General features: G+C 43.1%; 1 protein-coding gene across 4 annotated transcripts; it reads left to right on the top strand.

Moving 5' to 3' along the window:
- Positions 1–802: 802 nt before the first annotated feature.
- MFN1 (mitofusin 1) lies at positions 803–24,356 on the top strand. Of its 4 annotated transcripts, none has more exons than XM_085587981.1 (18): positions 803–928; positions 3,160–3,281; positions 4,072–4,207; positions 5,240–5,402; positions 6,050–6,174; positions 7,588–7,696; positions 9,929–10,036; positions 10,687–10,840; positions 10,964–11,031; positions 15,253–15,374; positions 16,859–16,985; positions 17,259–17,363; positions 18,409–18,511; positions 19,462–19,691; positions 20,166–20,321; positions 20,827–21,023; positions 22,171–22,305; positions 22,975–24,356. In XM_085587981.1, exons 2-18 carry the CDS (start codon positions 3,167–3,169, stop codon positions 23,042–23,044), a joined length of 2,223 nt encoding a protein of 740 aa, XP_085444107.1. In that variant the 5' UTR covers positions 803–928; positions 3,160–3,166; the 3' UTR covers positions 23,045–24,356. The 4 variants fall into 4 exon arrangements, with proteins under 4 accessions (XP_085444107.1, XP_085444108.1, XP_021400017.2 ...); XM_085587982.1 differs by lacking the exon at positions 803–928 and adding an exon at positions 935–1,070; XM_021544342.4 differs by lacking the exon at positions 803–928 and adding an exon at positions 1,901–1,980.
- The last annotated feature ends 104 nt before the right edge of the window (positions 24,357–24,460 follow it).

The following is a 24,460-nucleotide window of genomic DNA, read 5'->3' as shown; positions in this document are numbered from 1 at the left end:
ATTTCTGTCATTTTGAAATGCTGATTTACTACTAGATCTTGTGTTTTGTCACTGAAAGGGCAACCTGAGGGTGTCTTGCTGTATTTTATTACTCCCTTGTATAGAGAATGACAGTATCTGTGGTAGAATTGCTGATTTCCTATTTTGAACACATTCTTCCCTGGCTGGCTTAAAATGGTAGCAATAATACAGTTAACAAAACACTAAGATGAGTTATTTTCTACATGGAAAGTTAATTTTGCTCATATATCTGAAAGGGGGAATGCTGGTTCTCTGAAAACTCTGCTCCTGCTGATGGCACAGGGGTGGAATGGCACAGCTGAGCTCTGGAGAGAAAGGTGCTCTGGGAGGCAGTGAGAAGATGTGGAAAAAAAGGCATTTAAAAAAACCCAAAATAAATAAGGGGCTTAAGAAGTGTGTATATTTGTGTAGACCAGCATCGTGTCCTCAGCAGGAAAGGTGGTGTCCTGTGCCAGCAGAGAGCCCTGTGACACAGCAAACTTGCTTGTTGACATTAGTAACTGTGGCTGTCTTTGAGTTGGGTTATTTCTGATCTCTAAAATGGGAATCAAAACAATCCCCCACAGGAATGCTGTGAAGCCAAATCATTCCAAACTAAAATGCAGCGTCTAAACAGGAAGTGTATCTAAGGTCATTTTAGGTTGGATTTTATAAATGAGGGATTAATGTCAGCATTTTCTTTTTAATATCTTTCAGTGAGTAAATGGAAGTGTACAGGAGTAGCATGTCTTGTTTTAAAAGGGAACACAAGTACACTGCTGGCTTCCATGTGATCTGCATGTTAAAGCAATAAAGTTACTGAGTAGTAGGAAAAAGTCTGCCTGGAATCTGGAGGGCTGGAAGGCATGGCCGAGCATGCCAAGGACAGGACAGGGATGACATTTGGGTTATTTGTGTGAGGTGGAAGGTGAGTGCTCTGACCTGTGCTGCTCTGGTAGTGCCACAGATCCGTCACCCTGCAGCCTGAGCGGCTCCTCTCACTCTGGAGAGGCACAAATAAACTCTAGGGACCAGGACTGTGCCAGTATTTATTATTTTTCTCCAAGGCAGTAAGTATCAAAAATTCTGGTTGTTCGCTGGTACCTGCAAGGTTCAGCTGTTTCAGGAACAGCGTTCCAAGCAGAAGCTATGCAAAATCACGAGATTGGTTTTAGTAGTGTTTTGTATTTGTGAGATACCTGTATTTGATTATTTGTTTTTCAGACTTTTGAACCCTTAGTTTCGATGTGTGACTCGATTTTAAGGGTATTTTCCAACCTTAACAAATCTCTGTGTGTCAGATTCCTGGACCGTGTTTCTTCTTGAGCAAAATACCTTATTTTATGTGAAAGACTGCTGACTTCAAAACAAAGTTTACATCCCACAAATTATTACAAGATCTTAAAATACAGTGGATTACTAATCATCAAACAACGTGTCCTCTAGAATGCTGTTGTCGCCGATTTTGATTTTGGTTCGCTTTTCCTGGTGCTCCCGTACCAAACGCATGCGGTACCGGTGCTCTTTAACTCCTGGGAGCCCGCGGCGTTGCCGCCGTGCGGATTTCGTCCGAACCGCGGTGCGGTGGGTGAGGGCTGGGGAATGGTGCCGGGGCCGGTCCCGGGCCCGGTCCCGGTCCCGGGGATGGTGCCGGGGCCGGTCCCGGGCCCGATCCCGGGGATGGTGCCGGGGCCGGTCCCGGGGATGGTGCCGGGGCTGGTCCCGGTCCCGGTCCCGGGGATGGTCCCGGTGCTGCCCGGGCTCTGCCCCGGCCTCTGCCCGGCTCCATTTCGCGACCTGCCCGCGCTCAAGATGGCGGCGGCCGCCCTCAGCCCGCACTGAACATGGCGGTGCCGGCGCGGAGCGGGGTCATAGAGGAGGAAAGGGAAGTGACGCCCCCGCCCCGTCCCGGCGGCGGTGACGGGCACGGCCGGGGCCGACAGGGCTCCGTGAGGGACAGGGGCCGGGACCGGGAGCTCCGTGAGAGACTGGGGGAGCGCGGGCTCATTGAGGGATCGGGGCTACGCCGGGGCTCCGTGAGAGACCGGGGCGAGCGGGGGTTTCGTGGGGAAACGGGGCCGAGCCGGGGCTCCGTGCGGGACCGAGGCCGAGTTAGAGCTCCGTGAGGGAGCACGGCTGAGCGTGTTACCGTGAGGGAGCGGGCTGAGCGTGTCCCCGTGAGGGAACACGGTTGAGTGTGTCCCCGGGAGGGACCGGGGCTGAGCGTGTCCCCGTGAGGGAGCGGGCTGAGCGTGTCCCCGTGAGGGAGCGGGCTGAGCGTGTCCCCGTGAGGGAGCGGGCTGAGCCTGTCCCCGTGAGGGAGCGGGCTGAGCCTGTCCCCGTGAGGGACCGGGGCTGAGCGTGTCCCCGGGAGGGACCGGGGCTGAGCGTGTCCCCGTGAGGGACCGGGCTGAGCCTGTCCCCGTGAGGGAGCGGGCTGAGCCTGTCCCCGGGAGGGACCGGGCTGAGCGTGTCCCCGTGAGGGACCGGGCTGAGCGTGTCACCGTGAGGGACCGGGCTGAGCGTGTCCCCGTGAGGGAGCGGGCTGAGCGTGTCCCCGTGAGGGAGCGGGGCTGAGCGTGTCCCCGTGAGGGAGCGGGCTGAGCGTGTCCCCGTGAGGGACCGGGCTGAGCGTGTCCCCGTGAGGGAGCGGGCTGAGCGTGTCCCCGTGAGGGACCGGGCTGAGCCTGTCCCCGTGAGGGACCGGGCTGAGCGTGTCCCCGTGAGGGACCGGGCTGAGCGTGTCCCCGTGAGGGAGCGGGCTGAGCGTGTCCCCGTGAGGGAGCGGGGCGGCCTCGGCCTGACCCCGCGGAGCCGGGGCTCCGGGAGGGAGCGGGGCACGGTGGCAGCGCTGGCCCGCGGGCGGTGGGGAGGCGGGAGCCGAGATTGACGAGGGGAAAGCCTCGTGTTTCCGGGGGACAGATAGCACCGGATCGGTTCGAACTTGTCCCCGAGTTTCCCCAGCTGCTCTCGGCGCTTGTGGCGAGGAGAGCAAACAGCGCAAACTGAGCTTACTGCCCTTTGGAGTTTAAAGCTTTGATTTGGGGCTTCAGGCGGGTTTGGTTTGGTTTGTTTCTAAATGGTTGCGTGAGCAGTGTATGAGTTTTAATTAGCTGGATGTACGGAGTGTTTGGTCACCTGATGCACCTTTCCTTGCAGCTGCAGCATGGCAGAAGCCTCCGTCTCTCCGCTGAAGCATTTTGTGCTGGCCAAAAAGACCATCACTGCCATCTTCGACCAGCTGCTGGAGTATGTCACTGAGGGAGCAGCGTTTGTGGAAGGTGAGCTTTCCCCTCAAACATGAGGGCCTTGTCCTTTGTTCTGAGTACGTTTTACAGCACCATCATGTACCTTAAGTTATCTGTTACTGTGCTGTTTGTATAAACATGCACCTTCAGAAATAATCACATTTTTCATTTGACACTGGGGTTTTTCTCAGCTTGTGCTGGAAGGAATGTCTGGCATTGCTACATAGCTGAAAAGCTGATTAACTCACTTGAATTGGCAGTCTGGTTCCCTTTCCATGAGGGTGAAAGCTTAACCACTCTGGAGTGACAGTTCTGTGGCGGTTTCTTTTGCATAGAAGGAGGGACAAACATCTTTCAGCAGAAAGGTGCATCCGTGATGCAATGCAGGGAACCACTGGGCACACCCTCAGAGGTTTTAGCAGCATGGAATTTTGTGACTACACAGAGTTGGTTGCTTATTATCCCAGTGAGCTCTGCAGGAGCAAGACAGCCCAGCTCAGCTGGTGTATCCATGGGAGGTCCTGGCTTTCCCTTCTGAAGGAAGCAAGTATCCCAAGGAACTGGGCAAGTGAGCCCATCAGGCTGTGTTCACAGGGTTAGTGGTTCCGTGGTTGGGCTGGTGATTGATCTGAAGTGATTTATGTCATGATTTCACCAGTGCCTGTGGCAGAGTCAAATGATAAGGGCTGTTTTTTCTTGTTTTGTTTAATTGCTGTAATTAAAATTTGTAGTTGGCATCTTAAGTACTGATTACTTACACTTTCTATCACAGAACACATTCTCTGTATGTGATTGCTTTTATGTTTTTTCTTTCTGTGTGTAGCCACATATAAGAACCCAGAACTTGATCATATAGCAACAGAAGATGAACTTGCAAAAATACAAGCATATAAAAACAAGTTGGCAGTCATTGGAGAGGTGCTCTCACGGAGACACATGAAAGTGGCATTTTTTGGCAGGTAATGAACAAAATTACTAGTATTTAATTTCTTTTTTTTTTTTTTTTTTTTTTTTTTTTTTGACTTGGGAAAATTGGAGGTTGTCTTGTTCTCCACAATGGTTTTTGGGTGTTTTTTAAGGTGGTGGTTTTGTTTGTTTAATGTATTTTTTTTTGTTGTGGACTGTTCCTGCTTAGGATTTTTTATTTATTTGATCAGAAGTGCTGAAGAACTAAACTTGGAGCTGTTCATGTTTCTGTCTATAAGCAGCGGAAGAGAAACGGAGATGGTTACCTGGTTGGTTGTAACATCAGTCTGATTGATCTGTGTGATGATTTTAAGGATAGCAGTAACAATGTGGTCTACTAGTCCACTTTGCTTCAGGGAGATTGATTTTCCTGTGCTTACATTTAGGCATATTTTTGGAGTGTAAATCTTCATGGTTCTAAAGATTCTGTAATAGTATTGGAAAAAACTTGTACAACAGTGGCCTTGCCTTAATTTTGCTAAAAGTAGTTTAGTTATTTAAAGAAAAACTATAAAAAGTTCTGGAATAAAGAAATCCATTATATCTCAGCCTTGATATTTCAAAAAGTTAAAAGTTGAATACAAGCTATGATGTGTGATAAAAGTTTCCCTTTTGCAAAGGGAAAAAGTTCTGATCAGGACAAAGAGAAGTCAACTCTCCCTCTGGCATTTTGAATAAATTTGTGAACTGTTGTACAGTGAGTACTGAACTTTTTCTGGAAGTAGCTCAAAACCAAGTTACAGTCTATGTAACTTCATGCTGTTGTGTAATAGCTAAACCTCAGATATTTATGGGTGAGGGGTAGAGGGTTAGTGCATAGTAGGACACTGCTGAGCACTTGAAGTTGTTGCAGGAGATGGAGTTGGTGACCAGTTGCTCTGAATGAGCACTCCCCGCTCACCTGGTTGGAGCTCTGCACCCAAACCAGCTTGTGCTCTGTGGGGCTGGTGCATTCAGTTCAGCACAAAGGTGTGTTTAATGCTGCTGTGTTCTGCTCCAAGTACTTTTGTTTTCTATCCCTCTAGAACAAGCAGTGGGAAAAGTTCAGTCATTAATGCAATGCTGTGGGACAAAGTGCTTCCCAGTGGGATTGGCCATACAACAAACTGCTTCCTCAGTGTGGAAGGGACTGATGGAGATAAGGCTTATCTTATGACAGAAGGATCAGATGAAAAGAAGAGTGTCAAGGTACATTTCTTGGATGATTTAATGCAAATTGTCACATAAACTGACTCTCAAAGAGTCTCTTTTTTAACAACAGTTACAAGTTTGGCAGAAGTATAAGGCTCACTCATTCTGCATTTTTAAGTTCTTATTTAGGAAGGGAGAGCAAACTAATGAAAATGTTCTGCTCCACAGTTTTTCCTGGCTGTTCTAGAGAAACAACTAACGTGTGTCTCATTGTAGCATAGCATGTGTTGAGTGATTTATTTTTATAGAGCTCAGTAAGTCCTATTATCCATTAAGGATTTGGAATGTGCCCTTCATTTGGGCTTACAGTACTCATCTTAGTGAAGTGCATACACTGTTATCTTAAAGCTCTGAGGCAAATTCATGATGATGCTCAGCAGCACACAGTCCAGGCCTGTAGGGAGCCTTTGTGGCTCAAAAGAAAGTCTTGTCTGCATTTCAAGGCACAACTTGTTCTTTAGATGCTGGTGAGTTGAATAGCTTAAAGAAAAAAACCACAGCTATTCACCAGAACAAAGTATGAACTCTGTTACCCTCTTCAAGATAAATCCTGTCCAAGTTTGCTTGAGAACTGAATTAGACTGGTTTACAGACTTGTTTGAGGTGCATATTCATGTTTGTCTTCTCTTTAATGCTCTCTCTAGACAGTCAATCAGCTGGCTCATGCACTTCACATGGATAAAGATTTGAAGGCTGGCTGTCTCGTCCATGTCTTTTGGCCCAAGTCAAAGTGTGCCCTGCTGAGAGATGATTTGGTTATAGTGGACAGGTATCTCTTCTGTTTTAGTAAATATTTTCTTAAGCATATTAGCCAATACAGTGTTTAGTAAAGAGATTGGTTTAGATTGAAAATTCTTGAAAGGCTTTTCTGTTTGAAAGGACAGAGTTGTTTCTTTTGTATGTACTGCTTGTCATCACCCTCCTGATTCTGTCCTCGTAGCAGTTGGAACAGACAAGTGTCTTGTGACTGAGCTGAAAAGGGGAATAGCTTTTGCCTGAGGATACCTTTTAAAACAGACAGTATGAAAGTGTGAATAGGGTTGTTGCAGCAACAACCTTTTGCCCATTTCCTTTCTTGAAATGCTTCAGACTGATCATGTGAAGTATAAACATTGTGGACTTCGTTTTTAAAAGGTTCTGATACGACTTGCAGTGCCTACATGCCAAAGGAATGGGTGACCTCAAAATGTAGTTGTGACTATGGCAGCTGTGTGTGCCCTGTGTTAGGCTGACATTTCCTATGTGTTGATGTGTTTAAAGAATTCTGGAAGTGGTTGTTTTGTCCATGCTAAATGCCCTTATTTTTGGCCACTGCATTATAGCTTCAGACCTTCAGGTGATCTGTACCTGACATGTAAATCAAGAAATACTGAAGTTGAGATTAATTCACACAGGTATCAGTGAATTTTTAAGTATGGTTTCTTCAAGAAAACAACACTCAGAGTGTATTCTAATAAATTGCAGTGCTTTTTGTTCCATCTCTGTCTTGTACTTTGAAATCACTGGGAATTCGTTACTACTTTCTTGGCTGCATGATCGTGTATCTGTACAGCCTCTGTTGGTAAAGGGAAAAAAAAGAACATATATTCTGAGAGAGCAGGTACTTGAAAAAAGCAATTCATCTTTTTACTGTTAAATTGAGAAAATTTGAACCACAATATTTTAAGTGTTGCAAATATGGCCCATATTCCGCTTAATTTCTTTAATGGATAGCGCTATAGTTTTAACTTCATTTTCGTTTCTCCTTGAATCTATGCACAGCTTGCATAGCATATTGCTTTAAACTTGAACTTTATTAATGAAAAACAATATTTTATGAACTACAGTCTCTTTGATTAAAATTAGGATCTGAGGAGGGGAACCATTGTGTGAGGCTGTCTGGGTTTCTGATGGACTGCCTGTCATTTCACTTGGCAGTTAATTATATGTGCATACTTACTAATCAGAAATTACATTTTGGAATGAGTAGGTAGTCTAATGATCAAATGACTGATAAATTCTAGATGGTAATTGGCTTGTGCAGTGTTTATCTTAAGCTGGAGGTAGGCATCAGCCTGAAGATACAAACCTCTGTAATTTCTTGCAAGGCCCTTAGGCATTTCCACTCTGTTTTTATCAGTTTATAAAAATCAACTATTTCTTTGGTGTGTAAATAAGAGTTTGTGTTTTTTGTCCTTGACAGCCCTGGCACAGATGTCACTACAGAACTGGACAGCTGGATTGACAAGTTCTGCTTAGATGCTGATGTGTTTGTCTTGGTTGCCAATTCTGAATCAACTCTCATGAACACGGTATGATGTGCAATGATTTTATGTTCCTTCTTCATTTAAATATTCAGCAGTTCCATAACCAGAATAGCTGAGACCTTTACAGAAGGTGAATCACTGCACTTAGGTCTTGTGAATAGGATTTGGGGGTGGGAGGAAAGAAATAATGTGTATCCCTCACTAGGAAACAGAACAAAATTTAAATTTCTTACTGGCTTGGCTTACTCTACCTTGGGCATCATTATGGTCCTTTCCAGATCAGTTGCATTTTTGATAAATGAGTGATGGAGGGCTTGTCCTGCCTTGCAATTTGTTGTTATTTGTTACCAACAAAAGAAGACACATATTATCAAAGAAATTAAGGAGTGTTTCATATCTAAAAATACTCCATAAATTCAGTAAAATACATTAATGAAGTGAAAGGAGTTGAGTTCCCATCTTGCTCCTCTCTCAGGAGAGGGTGCATTCCCTTGACACACCTTGTGTTGAGGATGAGTGCTGCAGGTGCCCCTCAGTGAGCTGTGTTTCTTCTGAAGAAGGTGTTAGCAATAAGGACTCTGTGCAGTGTGGAGAGCTGAAGATACTTTTGTCTTTGTTCTGTAAAGCCTTGTTTCAGGAGAGAGGAGAGTTCTCTGAGCCTTGCAGCCTGAGTATTGTAGGACTTGTAAGAGGAGGGGAACATTTAAGGTAGCCAAAGCAGCTGTTGCAATAATCAAAATACAAGACCAGAAATTTGGTATAATTTTTGTAGTGATCTCCAGTTTTGACTTAACTAAGTATTGTGGATGCTGACAATAAAAGGTTTCCAAGTTATTGCAAGTGTGACTGCCAGAATGCAGAGTAATGCTACTGAGGAAATTCCTGATGATTTTTATTAAGCCTACTGCAGACAAATAATATGCTCTGGTTGTTCTGAGCATGGTTCTGACCTGAAAGGTGTGAACTTTCTGACTGTTGAGACAGTTTTTAATACAATAAAGAACCGAGTGTGCAAAGACAGTATTTCTTTGCATTCTAGCAAATTAGAATAGTTTGGTAGAAGTCTGAGAAGGATGCAAGTTTAAAAACATTGTGTTCCATCTTCTGAGCTGAGGCCACAAAGAGTCAAATACAAGGGATGTAATTTAGAAGAGAAAGAAAATTCTTAAAACATTCCAAAGAGGATTTGGAACCACTGTGGCCATATTGTCTCTGTTATGCACAAGTGACACTTTTAGGCTTTTAGTAAGTTGTTTACATTATGCATATAACACAGTTGCTGGGGTCTTTTAATTAAAGGAAAAAGAAAAATTATTTCAGTGAACATCTCACTGCTGTATTGATGCAGATAAAGCTTTTGACCACTAAAAAGTTCTCATCCGCCTTAAGCATTGTTTTTGCCTCTTACCATAACAGGTTTGAGAATACTTGGCATTGTTCTGCCACACTACCAGAGATTTTTTGTAGTGAAAATATGATTCTTCTACTGTTCCCTCATAAATTCTTTCAGGCAAAGTTCTGATTTCTACAGCAGTGATCTGGATTGCACATGCTTATTCCCAGCTGAGGGAGAATAATGGCTCTCCAGTGCTGTGACCAGGATATGTTGTGGTGTCTTGCTGCAGTCTGGAAAAGTTTATGGCAGCCCAGAGATCTCTTCTGTTTCAGCATTGTTGAGTGGGGACTCACTGCATCACGACTTACCCATTATGACTCTGTTAACAGCAATAATGGGTGGTAGGTGCAGACAAGAGACCTAAATACACTTAATTTTGTTAAATTAAGGCATTCATCAATGTCTTCTTTTTCTGTGTCTCAACTATACGTCCTCATGCAGGAAATGTTATTTCTGTAGCTCAAGCTGATGTTGCCTAGCTGAAGAATAGTTTAGATTATGTATTATCTGGGTATAGAACCAGATTTGACAGGGTTAGCAGGAGCATCTTGATAGTTCAGGTAAGGGAGACTTCATTCTTTAAGTCAGGCATCAGTGTATTTTGAACTAGTTTTTGGACGTTTTCTTAGTTTGTATTTTTAGCAAGTTTTAGAGAAAGTTGCAGTGTCTTTGACTAACACTAGCATCAGTTTTAAGACATTTGATGACTTTTGGACTACCCTAAGCCTGTTATGTACTGAATATCTGTGGGTTTTTAATACTCATCAATTCTTTATAATAAACTTTCAAAAAGCTGGATAAACTTCAGAATCTATTACAGAAGAAAGCATGACTCTGGTTTGGATGTCTGGGAAATTTTCTGTTTGTGCTTTAATTCTTAGGAGAAACATTTTTTCCATAAAGTGAATGAACGACTTTCCAAGCCAAACATCTTCATCCTCAATAATAGATGGGATGCCTCTGCATCAGAACCAGAATACATGGAAGATGTGAGTGAACTGATGGCTCTTACATGGGTTGACATTTAATTAATACATATTAATATGGAAACACCAGCTTTGTCTTTTTAATAAAAGGCTAAGGTACATGGTCAGAAAATGGAAATAACCTATTCCTCATTCCAACCAAAAAGCAACTTGCAATTCAAATGACAATATATGCAAGTAATAAAATGGGAGACTTCTTTAGATCCTTTTTCCTCCACAGTTAAGCTTGTTTTTAATCTTATTTATATTACCTTTTTTTTCTGCAGTGATGGTGCAGCCTGAGTGCACAGTTTATACATTTATATCTCCATAGAGTAGCTGGGAAAGTGCAGCGTTAGATGTGAACAGTTTGGATCTTCAGATCTGGCCAGCAGCAGCCAGCTTGCAGTAAGAATTATTTCTCCATGTATGGGGAATGAAGGGTTTACCCCAGTAACTGGCTGAGCTCTCTGAGTTACATAAATGCAGTTGTAGAAGGAAGTATTGCTGTGTCCAGGTCTGTTTAAAGGAGTAAGAGAAGCTGCTGCTTCTGTAGGGCTGGCAGGCATCTGCTCTCAGAGGGTGGTTTAGCATCTGTTTCTGACTCTGATGTTGCAATGTGCTCACAGCTCAGTTTTTGCCTTCTTTTGATGAGCTTTTTGCCTTTTCTTTAGGTGCGTAGGCAGCACATGGAGCGCTGTCTGACTTTCCTGGTTGATGAGCTCAAAGTTATTGATCCTGTGGAAGCAAGGAATCGCATCTTTTTTGTTTCAGCAAAAGAAGTTCTGAGTGCCAGGAGACAAAAGGCCCAAGGAATGCCAGAGGATGGTGTGTAGCAACTCCTGCTTTTCCTCAAATACAGAAAACCACCATAAAAGCTAATAAATACATTTAAGACACAGTCCCTGCTGTGAGGTACTGCTGTGTCCCTGATAGTGTGTTGTTTCACAGGTGGAGCACTTGCTGAAGGATTTCAAACAAGATTCCAGGAATTTCAACATTTTGAGCAGATATTTGAGGTATTTATGATGGGCTTTTTAAACTGCCTGTTTGTTGTTGTAAAGGTAGCTTTTTCTTATGCTTAGCTTAATTATACTGAGCATTACCCATATTAGCAAGTGGAGGAGTGTAAGGTATTTAAACCATCTGCAGCTTTGCTTTTCTGTGAGTTCTGTTCATACCTTCTCACCTTGAGTAGCAGATAGTTTTTGGAAAGGAGAATTATATCAGTTGAGGGAAGGGACCAAAACTCTTAGCTCATGTGTTGAGATCTCAAGACCAATATAGTCTATATAAGAAGAAATTATGGTCTTGAAACGTGTATCACTTACAGGCACGTGCTGGTGAATGTTCGCAGTAAGAAATTTAGTTTCATCCATGTAAATCTAAAAATTTACTTTCATTTCTAAAGCCAGAGTTTTGAATCTGTCACCATTATGTACCTGTTATCTCTGTTGCTCTGATCATTAACACTTTCCTTGCATCCTTTGTGCTGTACAGAATCCACCCTTCTACCTTGGTTTAGCCGTATTTGTAGTTCACAGTTTCTACAGAAGTAGGTCTGGCTAGACAGTTGAGTGGTTTCTTTGTGATAGAATCCATTTGACTTGGTAATTTGATAACTTTAATTAACTAAAGCCATTCTTGGATATCTTAAGGAATGGCTTTGTATATGAGTATTTTAAAAAAATCAAACTGCCTCTGAAAAGTCTTTGTTCTTGCATTACAACAAACCCATTTAACCTTAGTAAAGCTGAATTATGTAATCATGTGTGTATATGAGAAAGGCTTCAAATTAATAGCTTGAGTCGGTCTTGCATAAGCAAGAAAATGTCAGACTAAATTTAATCCTTATCCACACTCTTGTGATAGGTGACTGAAGTGTTGAAATGATAGGTTCAGGGTACTGGCAGGGCCTGGCTCCATGAGACATGACATTTCTTGTGTCACTAGCTGTAGTCAAACATGCATGTTGTTTGCAATTTTTGTCCTCAGAACCATAGTGGAAATTGAGCTTCTAAGATCAGTTATTGTGTTTTATTGTATTTTGCCATCTGCTGTACCCAAAGCTTTTTTGACAAAATCTCTTATAATTACAGTTGAGCACTCAATGCTTAGAATATTTCAATATGAGGATAGATGATGACTTATTGAATGATGTGATGCTGCCAGCACCCAGCACATCTGTAAATCAGATGTCACAGGCTCAACCTGGTCACCACAATGAGAAGTATCTGTCACAGGATCACAACCATGACAAGTTTCTGTGGCAGAGGCTGGGACAAGGAACAGCACTGCATGGCCTTAAACCAACCTTTTTTCTTTTTTCCCAATGTGTTACATTTGCTGCACAACCTGACTCCAGCAGTGAGAGTGGATTCTGTAGTATTTTACCCTGCTCAGCTGTCTTTCGTCCTAAAATCATTATTTATGGCTTTAAGTAGGGGTGTGATCCCATCATTTAGAGAATGACAGCTGTGCTGACTTAAGGTTGCCAAAGCAGTTTAAATTTTGAGTGCTTGCTGTTGCAGCCTCCTTCACATTCAGGTTTTGTGGCACTTTTCTAAGTTATAGTGGCAGTTCATGTGCTCTTAAAGCAAGGTTGAGACTGAAATGGTTTACCAGGTCTGAAGTTTTCAGACCTAATACTCAAATTTCTGTCACCTGAGTGGATAAAGTAGCTGACATCAGCATACTGCTGTCATCAGTTCTGCCTGCTAGCTCTAGGCTCTGTATTAATGAGGAATCTCAGGCTGCAGGGAGAACTTTCTGTGTGAAACCCTTGCTGATATACTGTGCCTTGTGCACTGCCAGACCAAACTCAGATGCTCTGCAGCCCTGAGTACAGCCTAAGCAGTTCTACCTAGAGCATTTTGCATTACTCTGTTTCCTGACAGAGGAGCTGCAAATCCCAGCATCTGGGGTTACATTCCAGTGTGTGAAAAAGAAAGGATGAGAGCACAGATGCTTCTGTCCGTCCTCATCAAACACTGATTCCTCCTCTACCTTAGTCTGTCTTGCCTTTAGCTCCTTGTCCTGTGCCCTCCTTTGACTTCCCAGACATCTCTCACTTTTCTGTCCAACTCACATCTCCCAGTAATCTGTCACCTCACAGACCTGTCCACATGTGCCTTGTTCTCCCTGGCTGTTACCTGCTGGGTTTGCTCCTCCTGGATTCTCTCGCCCTGTTTTTGTCGTCACTTATATTGGACAGCTTTTCCCTCTTCTCCATATGGGCTAAGAAGAGAAACTGTTACTTCTCCAGTACTTCCACATTCCTGATTTTAGTATCACTTCCCTGATGGGAAAGCCTGTTCATTCCAGGACTGGTATGAGCTCAGTATATATAGAATCTTTAAAAAAAAAAATTCTAGAAACAACCCATCAGTGCTAGTTAGTTGTGATATGAGAAAAACTTGGACTAATTTAGAAAGGCTTGTAAGATTTATTTAGACTTTTGTGTGAGGGCAAAAATCATTCTGAAACTAGATGAAACATGTTTGTCTGCAAAGCACAGGGTGGCTGAAATTGCTAAAAAAAACAGCTGGTGCAGGCATTACTAGAAACACTTTTAAGCAGTGGGAAATTGGGATTTTAGAGATTCTTGTAGTAGCTTTAAAATGTGATGCTACTATGTCAGCTGTATTGCAGCAAAGGAAAGGAGAGAGGCAGTCTTAAAGTATTAAATTCTTGGATCAGTGGTGGGTTTTTATATTGGGGAATAATAGAAAGTGGTCAGTGTCTTTCCTGTAGTTTTACACTGAGGTACATAGAATGCCTTATTAAAACAGCAGAGAAATGCCTGGACCCTGCACTAGAGGATATCCTACATAAAACCAACCCCACCAAGCCTTAGGTTGGTGTGCTTCTCAAGTTTCTGAGAACTGGCAGCAGAAGTGCTGTGGGGAGCAGTGGAGGAGGGAGGCAGGGTGGAGGAGTACTCCTGGCTGGCAGAGCTGGAACGAGGCAGCTGCTGCAGAGCCCTTCCCCAGCTCTGCCCAGGGATGGAATACAGGACACACTGGCACTAATGACTGTGCTGTGATTCTGGCAGTGGGCTGGAATGTAATTGGTTTTGGTTAGACTGTTGAAACATCTTGGTTTCAGTAAATACTTATGTACAGACTAACAGCAAAACTGCTGCTGTCCCCCTCTTATCTTTCCCCATTGTTTAACTAACCTTTGTGTTTTTCCTAGTGCTCTAACTTGGATTTTCTGATTGTGTTGTGAGTGATTGTCATCCTTTTATCTACCACATACTAACGTTGGGAAGACTCTGCTCTGTGCCTAGTCTAGCTCTTACAATGTGCTGATATTTAAGAAACTCTGGCCTTTCATTGCTGATTTCTAGATCTGCTTCGTCGAGGAACAGGGACTGTTTTATCCATTTTGTTTATTTTGTTTTCATCTATTATTTTTAGATAGCTGAAATTTATAATTACAGCCTATGCTAAGGTCATAGGCAAGCCCTCTAAAAGTAATCCAAACCTGTGCCATGAAAGGTGAATCCACAGATAGAGAACAATTCTAAAATCCCATGGATCTGGGTTAAGGAAGTCAGCTGCTTGCTCTCTTTCCCTCAAAGTCAAGAGTTCTTCAGTCACTGTCCTGTATTTCTGAATTGCTGTTCAGTGTTGAAGATTGATTAGAAATTGTATCATTAGAGCATTTTCTGCTTACTCATTTAACACTTCAATAATATGCAAACAAGCTGGTATTTTAAGGACTACTTAGATTTTGTTTATCCCATAAGAAAACCCTTGTTTCTTATTCCTAATTGTATCTTTTGTTCCTGGATGGTCAGTTTTGACATGAGAATGTCAAATTCTATTGACAGAATTGTCTTTTGAAAGTAAGACTGTGTAGTCCAAATAAAACTCAAGCCAGGCCATATTGCTAGCATTCATAAATAGATGGTTTTGAAAATTTCCTGAAGAGATAGATTTATCTTATGTATTCATCTGAGTTTCTTTTTTTTTTTTTTACATTATTAATTTATTTTAAAAGAATAAAAACCTATGCACATTACTGTGAATGAACATGAAGGCAGATTTGCTGCTATAGATTCATTTGAGATTTCAGCTTCTGTTGTCTTTTAATTTCTTTATACTTTCTCCCTTTTTACTTCCCACTGGTTTAAGTTCATGGTAAAGTTGGCAGCATATGCTTTCTGAGAGTGAAATTCCTGATGGTGTTGGCATGGAATTGCAGTAATGTGTTGTGGCTTGGGCCCCTCGCAGGAGTGTATCTCGCAGTCAGCCGTGAAAACCAAGTTTGAACAGCACACTATCAGAGCTAAACAGATAATAGATACTGTGAAAAACATTATGGACAACATAAACGTTGCAGCAGCAGAGAAAAGGTAGGTGGGGTGGAGGGCTGGTTGGATTTGGTTTGTCCAGATCATCTGAGGAGCCATTTCTGGGCTGGTGATTTTCCTGGGCCATTATGGACTTTAAAGTTCACTTTTTCTGCTTGGTAAGAAACAGACAATTTCCCTGGTATGTGAATATGTCAGTCTTACCATTGTTCACTTGCCCACTCAGTTCTGTTCTTGGTCTGTGATTTCTGTACAGGGATCTTTGGTGTACAGGGTTTGCTTTGGTGTTCTTTATTACTGATTTGCAATCTGTGTGTTTTCAAACCTTTTTTCAGAAATATTTAAAATGTGAAGTTTTTCTAGTAATATCCAGCATTTCAGAGATGATATTTGAGCCTACTTAAAAATTTAAATTTAATTAACAGTTACAATGAAGAAGAAAAATGGAAGTATGTAGAGGCTTTAATTTGCAAGTGATTAGAATACTGTAAGGAATGAGATGAGCCCAGGCTAACAGAGGCTTGGCCTCTGGCCCTTTCCAGATTGGATCCTTAAATATCCTTATTCTCTTTTCACTCATGTAATCCTTTAGTGCTAATGATAGCAGCTCGTCTGTTCTGTCTGGTAGCTTCATGTATCCTTTGAGGTTTGCATATGTGTACAGTTTTTCCTCACTTTTGTTGCCACCTTGTGTCTCTTGTACACAGTGAACTTGCTGTCACAATTAATCCTTCCCATCCATCTCCTTCTTGCCTGTCAATAATGTGTCTTTGTGTTTCAGCAGACTTCACTGTGCTGTCAAACACTCATCCCCCTGAGTATGTCAGTTTTTACAGACTGCCTGTTTGCATACTGACTTGTCTCACATTGTCAGATACCGTGAAAACATGCTGTGAAATGTTTGAAAATATTCTGATATTCTGTTTCTTTCTATCAATTGACTTAACCAAAATATGTGTGGTGATGCCTCTTAGTCTGAATTGCTGTTTGTTGTTTCTGCTGGCCCTTCAAGAGGAAATTGCTCCAGGTTTTCAGGAATTTTTGCTTGAGTGATAGGTTAAGGAATTCTAAAGAGACTTGTTTGTGACAAGGTTGGTTACTGCCATGTCCCCTTTGCTTTGCAGGGTCATCAGACCCACATCACTGTTAAGGAATTGTTGAGTGCTGTTTGTGAGCAGCAGTTTTACCCTTTTTTAAAATCAGGGTAGATGAGTTATTAAAGGCCTCTGATTCCCCACACCTTTTTTAGTTGTAATTATGTGACAATACAGTGATAACAGTTCTGACTCGAAATGCTGGTTTTGAGTTGTGTTTGCTCAGCACAGCCTTTGAATGCTCGTGCACATGGAGCTGCCATGTACAGCCCTTCTTGGAGCAGTATCTCTGCTTTGGGCAGCCAGTGTTACCTGTGATTCCCCCTGGCTGCTCAGAAACCATCAGCTGGATGATCCAGGCCTGGTTAAGGGCTTGTTTCCTTCCTGGGGGAATACATGGTGGTGATGGTGATTTCCTTTCTGCTGGGTTAGAGTCCATTCCATGGAAGAGCGAGAAGATCAGAAGGACAGGCTGGACTTTGTTAGAAATCAGCTGAACATTTTGACAGAAGACACCAAGGAAAAAATCAAACGCGTTACTGAGGAAGTGGAAAACAAAGTAAGTAAAGGCAGTGGGAACAACTTCTCAGATCCAGGTGTTGCCTTTTCTCTCAGGCAGCTCCTTTTGCAGCCCACCCATCTCAGGAAATGTGTTTGAAATGTCAGAATGATCCTTTTTCAATTAAAAAAAGAACAAAAGCTTAAAATGGCAATCTTTCCTGACTGTCAGGTGATTGAATGATTTTTTTGGGACAGTTCATGCAGTAGTCTGTTCTCACTCTGTCTGGAAAAGGCAGGAGAAACCTTTTATGTGTTTCCTGTGTTCTTCCAGGTCTCCGCTGCCATGACTGATGAGATTTGCCGGCTCTCAGTCTTAGTTGATGAATTTTATTCTGATTTTCACCCTTCTCCTCAAGTTTTGAAGCTCTATAAGACAGTAAGTTTTCTTTAATGGTTTGAAGCCAGGCTCTTTGTCTTTCCCTTAATTTCTGCTTCTGTATTTTCATAAATTTCATAGATTTTTGTGACTTTGAGCATTGCAGGATTTTTGTTTGCTGATGTGTGCATATCTCTACCCAAAACTGAAAAAGGTTGAAAATACTTTTTGCTTTGTTTTTGGAAAGAAATTAATTTTTTCAGCATCTTTTTAGTAGTATAGTGGTTCCTAATTTCAAGTCTTCACTTCCAGTAAATATGATTTTGCATAAATAATTTTCACTACTCCTAAAATTAATCCAAAAAGAAAATGAGCTTGAAAATACTCAACACTTCTCATAAGAACTTCTTTGGGTTTTTTTAACTTTTATAAATTCCTCTTCAAATTTAGTGCTTTAAATTAAAGCACATATACCTGTGTTTGCCTCTTGTGCTCAGACTTTGCTGATAATGCTGACTGCCATAGCACCCCCCTGGTGTCACAGAGTGTTCTGAGTTGGAAGAGAGTCCAACTCTCACACAAATGGCTCATATGGGGATCAGACCCACAACTTTGGTATTAATAGCGCCATGCTCCAACCAGCTGAGCTCATCTCAGGCTGTTCCATCCTGGCTGATCACCTGGGAGTGCTGCATTTTCAGGACAGTCTGTGCTGGTTCACCTCAGCAGAGCATCCTGAGCAGGCCCCCATGGGAGTTGGTGGGATGGGTTTGTCCCTGTGCAGAGCAGTGGACTTGGCTCCCATCAGATGAAACAGTAAGGGCTTTGCAGGGCAGTAACTGGTGGTTTGCTTTTCACTGTCACAGTGAAAAGTACAGACTTCTGTGCCTTTTAATGTTTACAGTTCTAGGGAAATCTTTCTTGTGTCACTTTAGTTAGGTTTTCAGTCCCAGTGTACAGTTGGAAAACATGGTATTTCCATGGAAACATGCTTTTCTTCCCATTGTATATAACTTGCTTAGTGTGTAACATATTCCTGCTCCATGTAATGTAACTGAATGGCCAAATGCAAACTGATGAGCTTGATTTCTTTGTAACACTTCAGGAACTGAACAAACACATAGAAGACGGTTTGGGAAAGAACCTGGCTGAACGCTGCTCCACTGAAGTCAACCAGTCAATGCACCAGTCCCAGCAGGAGATGATTGGTAGGAGGAGGGAGGAGGAATGGTAACACTTCACATTTAAAGGAAGAGAATCTAAGAAAATTCAGTTTTAGAAGAATTTTCCTTCTGATCATGCTTAACATCGATGCTATAAAGGAAAAGCCATAATAGACCAGGAGTGTTTAGCTCTGTCCTCTGTTTCTGGTACTTACCAGTAGCAGATGCTGAAGGAGAAGAATAATGAAGCAGGGTAAATATAGCAATCCCTCTCCTTTTTATGGACTTCCTGGGCTGGTATACTGCATCTGGATTAATGGCTTAAGCAAGTAGTAATGGGCCTGTCCTTTGGAAACTCATCTAATCCTTTTATAAAGTCACATAAAATTTGGCTTCAACGGGAGACACACCAAATATACTAATTATTAGGAAATGTTCCTGCAGTATAATGTTCTCCCTATGTTCCTCCAAACCCATAAAGCAAAACAGTTCATTTCATAAAGGATTTGTGCACTCCCCTTTTTGTTTTTCTTTATAAGTAGTAACTATTGCACATCCATCTCTATTGGTCTGGTAATAAAAGATTCAGAGGAAGATTATGAAATTATGTGAACCTTTCTGTCCTCTTATCTAATAATGTTGCCTTTTCTGTGTGGCACGATGGAACTGATGGATAAATAGATTTTTTTTTCTTACTCCATCCCTATCTTTTGACTACTGGTAGACATCTTTCAGTTAATTTGAATCTTTCTTCCAGTAGTGTTTCCTTGGTGACCTGATTTTCATGACTGTTTTCTTGTATCAGAGCAATAAATTCCCTGCTCTGTTTGGGTAATCTTGATGAAATTCCACTGATTTTACAAATAAATAAATAAGTAACAGATCCGTTTAGATTCTCTGAATTGACAAAGCTGGTCAGCAGTGCAGAGGTACTGCTGGTGAATGTGCTCTTCTTGTAATGTTAACTCATCTTTACTGTTTGTTCTTATTTCTAGAAAATCTGAAACCATTGTTGCCTTCTAGTGTTCAGGATCAGCTCCACTTGCTAATTCCATGCAGGAAGTTTGATCTTAGCTATGATCTAAACTGTCATAGCCTGTGTGCAGATTTTCAAGAGGATATAATGTTCCACTTTTCTTTGGGATGGACTTCTCTTGTAAACCGTTTCTTGGGTCCTAAACAAGCTCAGAAAGTACTTCTGGGATTAGCAGATCCAAACCTAAATGTGAGTCCTTCAGTGCTTGGGCTGGTTTGTTTTACCTTGATGATAATATATTGATTCTTACTCTGTGCCAGTGCTATTTATACACTTCCTGCTACCTTTCCCTAGATCCATTGTGTGAAATATTTTTGGTGTGGGTTGTTTTTATTTGATTATATTCAGGGTTAAAATGGAACTGAAAATCTCTTAAACTTTCTGCAGCTGTTACACAAGTTGGTTTTCCTTTGGATTGAACCGTTTGAGTAGCCTATTCCATTTGTAACATTTGGATCCTGAGGTCTGAACCAGCCCTACACAGACCCTTATTCTCTGTTGGGGGAACTGTCAAAGCCACCATGGCTCCTCAGGAGTCTTGTTCAGATTTCACTGCTGAAGGGTTTCCTTCAAGTAAATCAAAACCTGAATATATGAAAATGAAACCCATCTGTGTAGTTCCCTGATGCTTTTGATTCAGGCTGCTGTGTTCCCATCTTCTAGATCCCTCGTCCTTTAGCCAGCACCCCGTCTGCTGCCAGCCTTCCTGCCATAACTCCCGAGAGCGTGCCCCAGGATGAGTTCATGGTTCCTTTGGTGTTGAGTTTAGCCTCGCTGACTTCCCGGACCTCCATGAGCATCATCGTTGTTGGTGGAGTGGCAAGTAGCACTGGCAGCATTTCCTGCTGGAAGGGGTGGCGGGGGCTGAGCTGCTCTGTCCTGCTTGGGGTGTAACACAGAGCGTGCCGTGGACTTGACACTGGGCCAGATGAGCACGAGCAGTGCTGTGGATACCCACAGTCAGTTTGTAAACCAGGCTAATCCCTCTGAGGATAGCTGGGTATATTCTCTGTCCCATAAGTCTGTGTTCAGTGCATGAATCAAATGATGATCTGATGGTACCTCCTTCAGTTTGAATTTAGTTGGAGTTTTGCTTCTTCCTTCATGAAAGAGCAGCAAGCTTCTGTAACCTGCACGTTCTCTGTGCCACTGGAGACCAGCTCATGTGAATGTACTTGTATTGCTCTGCAGTAATATGGAAAACATTTGTTTTCTCAAACAAGTCCAGTGAAAGGGCTATGGAGATGATTTTTAAAATATGGGTGGAATTAGCATTTATTCTGTAGGGTGACTTATTTAAATTAATGAAGATTTTATTTTTCAGATCTGGAAAACCATAGGCTGGAAAGTGATCTCCTTGTCCCTGAGCATGTACGGGCTGCTGTACCTGTATGAGAGGCTGACCTGGACCACTCGGGCCAAGGAGAGAGCCTTCAAGCAGCAGTTTGTGAGCTACGCCACCGAGAAGCTGCAGATGATCGTCAGCCTCACCAGCGCCAACTGCAGCCACCAGGTGCAGCAGTAAGTGTCACACGGGCTGGCCACAGGCCATTGTCACTGGCCCTGCACCTCCAGTGTCCCTTGGCACTTAGTGGGAGGGAGTTTGAAGAGAGTTTAAAATGCCCACCTGAAAAGGCCAGTACCTGCATCTGTGTGGCTGTGCGTGGTGCTCTGAAGATGGTGACTCTTTGTCCAGCACCTTTCAGTAGACACATGAGAGATCATTCTAGTGGAGGCTGAGTTGCTCTGTCCTTGGAGTCCCTGGAAGGATGAGAACAGCTTCTGCCCCAGGGGCTGCTATGGGCAAGCTCTGAGCAGCCAATCCTGGCTCTTCTGCACTGCAGGAGATGAACTTGGCTAGCCTTTCTGAACTATTCCCTGAGCTACACAGGAGAGGTGTTCTGCACCCTGCGGGCTAGAGGGCACATTAGCAGCCCTAATTTTCTGAAATAATAATTCAGTCAAAACACATAGTTTCAAGAAGCAGCTAAGGAAGACAGGCAGACATTACTTAGCAGAGACAGGTGGGAAAGTGTTTTGGAAAGAGAAAACAAAAAAAAAGGAAGTGAAAAGTTAAGCTTCAGTAGAGGAAATAGATCCATCCCTGTGTCCATTAGCTCTGTGAGGACATGGAAGAGCTGCACTCAAGTGCTCCAGTAGAGAGGAGAGGGTGCTTCATCTCCTGCATGAGAGCTTTGGTGCTGGGCCCAGGCTGGTAACTGGGTTTGTTTTCCCTTTGTTAGAGGAGGATTCTTGGAACAGGTTGGGGTGGGCAGGTCTGGAGTGCTCGTCACCCTGCACAGGGCTCATGTTCCTGTGAGCAGGGCACTGAGTGTGGCACAGGGTGCTGAGCTTGGTGGTGTGGGGCTGCTCTGGCACCTCTTGTCACAGCCAGAGCCCCATCTCAGACCTGGACCTGTTAATGTTCTATGAAAATGGCCAGGCACGATGTAGGTGTAGACTGAGGTGCATTGGGTGTGTTGAGAGTTTTTTTTCTAATTTAAAAAGTACCCAGTTCTCCTGCTTTCTGCTATTCTGTACTCCCTTAACAGCTGCAGGATTTGATTGCTGTGTTCTGCACACTTCAATGCCATGAGTTTTTATTTCTTTCCTTTTTTTTTTGCATAGACTTCTGTAAATCATGATTATAAACTTGTTCTTGCTTTAGGGAAATGGCCACTACTTTTGCTCGGCTCTGTCAGCAGGTGGATATTACTGAGAAAAACCTGGAAAAAGAAATAGCTAGGCTTTCCAAAGAAATAGATCAGCTGGAGAACATACAAAGCATCTCCAAGCAGCTGAGGTAAGTCTTGGTGTGACTGGCCACAAGCATCTCTTAGCCCTGCTGACTTCAGAGTGATCAGTGTTTGCTGTTACTCTGGAGTTGAACTAGGTTAGCTCAGGTGCAGGAGATGCAAAGATATCCTTAACAGCTCTGGGTAAGTTCATCAGTGAATCAGCTAATCTCCAAAAATATTATTTCTTAGATCATCTTTACTCTTGTCTGTCTTTAGTGTGGGAGACAGGCGTTTCACCAGAATTTTAGTCTCCTGTTGGTAACTTGAGGGTGGCACTTTCCCAAAGCCCCCTCCCCAGAGCAGAGCAGGAGAGCAGCTGTGCTGTTTTGAGTCATCCAGTGCAGTAGTGGTGGTGCCAGTGGTAGGTGTTTGCAGAGGAGGTACTTCCAGCAGTTGGTGGTTCAGGGACTTGGAAGCAGCCCTGCCTGTATTTTCCTGTTCTTTGCACCTGCTGAAAGGCTGCCCTGGCTCTGGGCTGTCGCCTCCTGGCCTCGGGTATCCACCACCACTGAAGGTGAACATCTGCCCCCACACACCCTTTCTATAAACCTGCATTTATGTTTTCTTAGTGCTGGGGCTGTGGGTAGACAAACAGAAATGAAACACTGATATTGATCCTGCCTTTGGGATGTTTGGGCACTGAAGTAAATCCTTTGTTTTTGTTTGTTTTACAGAAATAAAGCCATTCACCTTGAGAATGAACTAGATCGCTTCACAAAACACTTTCTTCAAAAGAGTAAATAAAACATCATTGTGAACTTTCCCGGTGCTCCTTTGTCGGGCAAAGTAGAAATTTTACAGGTGACACTTCTATAAAAATTATTTATATTTTTAATGTTACTGTGGTGACAGTTGTAAAACTTGGACTTTGATGGTGAACCAAACGGAAGAGCTGTGGTACTCTTGAGTGTTATGTTCGTTTTGCAGATTTTGGGTTAAAAATTACCTTTAAACACTAAATTTTTTGGGCACTTGACAATAAAACTCCAAATTCTCACTGGTTTTCATGAGTATGTAGCAGTGGCAAGTCTCACTTCCCTGGCATCCAGGACCTTACACAGGGAAAGAGCTTAGCCCAGTCTCCTGCTTTCAGCTGCTTAGGAAGCGTCCAGGTATGGAGGGTGCTGGTTTTCCACGTGGGTGTGAATTTGTTTAGTGAAATACAAAACTCTGGCATGGGAAAAGACTCCTGACATGTTTGGAAAGCAGGTGCCAGTGTGTTGAGTAGCAGTTCCTCTTGAAAGGGCAGCAGAGATGAGGGTGAACTGCAGTAAGGCAATGCAGTGGGCTCAAGGTTCCTCTGGCTACATCCTTGAGCCAAGAAGGCACTGATGACATAAAAGTGAACCTGTTTCTTGCAGTTGGTAGAGCAGTGAAGTGGTGTTTTGCCTGTGAGCACATGGCTAGAGCCAAGCACAGCAGGGTCTGGGCACAACTGGTTCAGGTTAGAAGGGGCTCAGGGTCCTGTTGCTGCATTCAGGGAGCAGGACATGGTGAAACTCCCTGCCCCCCCTCTGCTGTAGGACAGGTCTCCTCTAGGTCAGACTCCAGGCAGCTGTGCTGGAGTCCTTGACCTTTGCTTGCCTCCAGCAAAACCTCTTTAAAAGCCTTCTGCTGTTGCTGCCTGCAGTCATTCAGCATCTACTTTTTTCTAACTAGACTTTTTACAATTATTTTAAGAGAGGCCTTTCCAGAGTATATATTTTTATGGCAGTGTTAATACTGACTGAGTTAAAGATGGAGCTCTAAGGTATAGGAGTTTGCTATTTTCAAGTAATTAAGGGCTGTCTCATCAGGGAATAGATGTAAGATGCAATGCTAGAGATGTTAAGGGAAGACAGCAGTTCCACCAGTGTGCTCAGGTGTTTCTTCTAACTGTTGGTTTGAGGGAAAGTGTGGCACTGACCCCTGAGAAACAGCCCAGCCTTGGTGTTGGTGAGGGCACAGCTGCAAATCAGTGCTCTGTTTGTGGAGCATTTTTATTGATAATGTATCAAGATAAAACTTTCAATGCATGTGTTTTACAGTTATTTATTAAAAAACGTCTACCCCTTTGCTCTGCTAAGTTCTTTGGCAGCTCTGTCCCAGGTGGAGGCCTGCACATCACTCCCACAGGTAATGCAGATCCAGAACAGGTCCCAGCTGCTGCTGTGTGGCTGC

Source organism: Lonchura striata, chromosome 9 (assembly GCF_050655825.1).
Source record: "Lonchura striata isolate lonStrDom1 chromosome 9, ASM5065582v1, whole genome shotgun sequence".
NCBI classification, from domain to species: domain Eukaryota; kingdom Metazoa; phylum Chordata; class Aves; order Passeriformes; family Estrildidae; genus Lonchura; species Lonchura striata.
The sequence above is the reverse complement of the archived record's forward strand: the minus strand, read 5'-3'. Positions and strand labels throughout refer to the sequence as shown.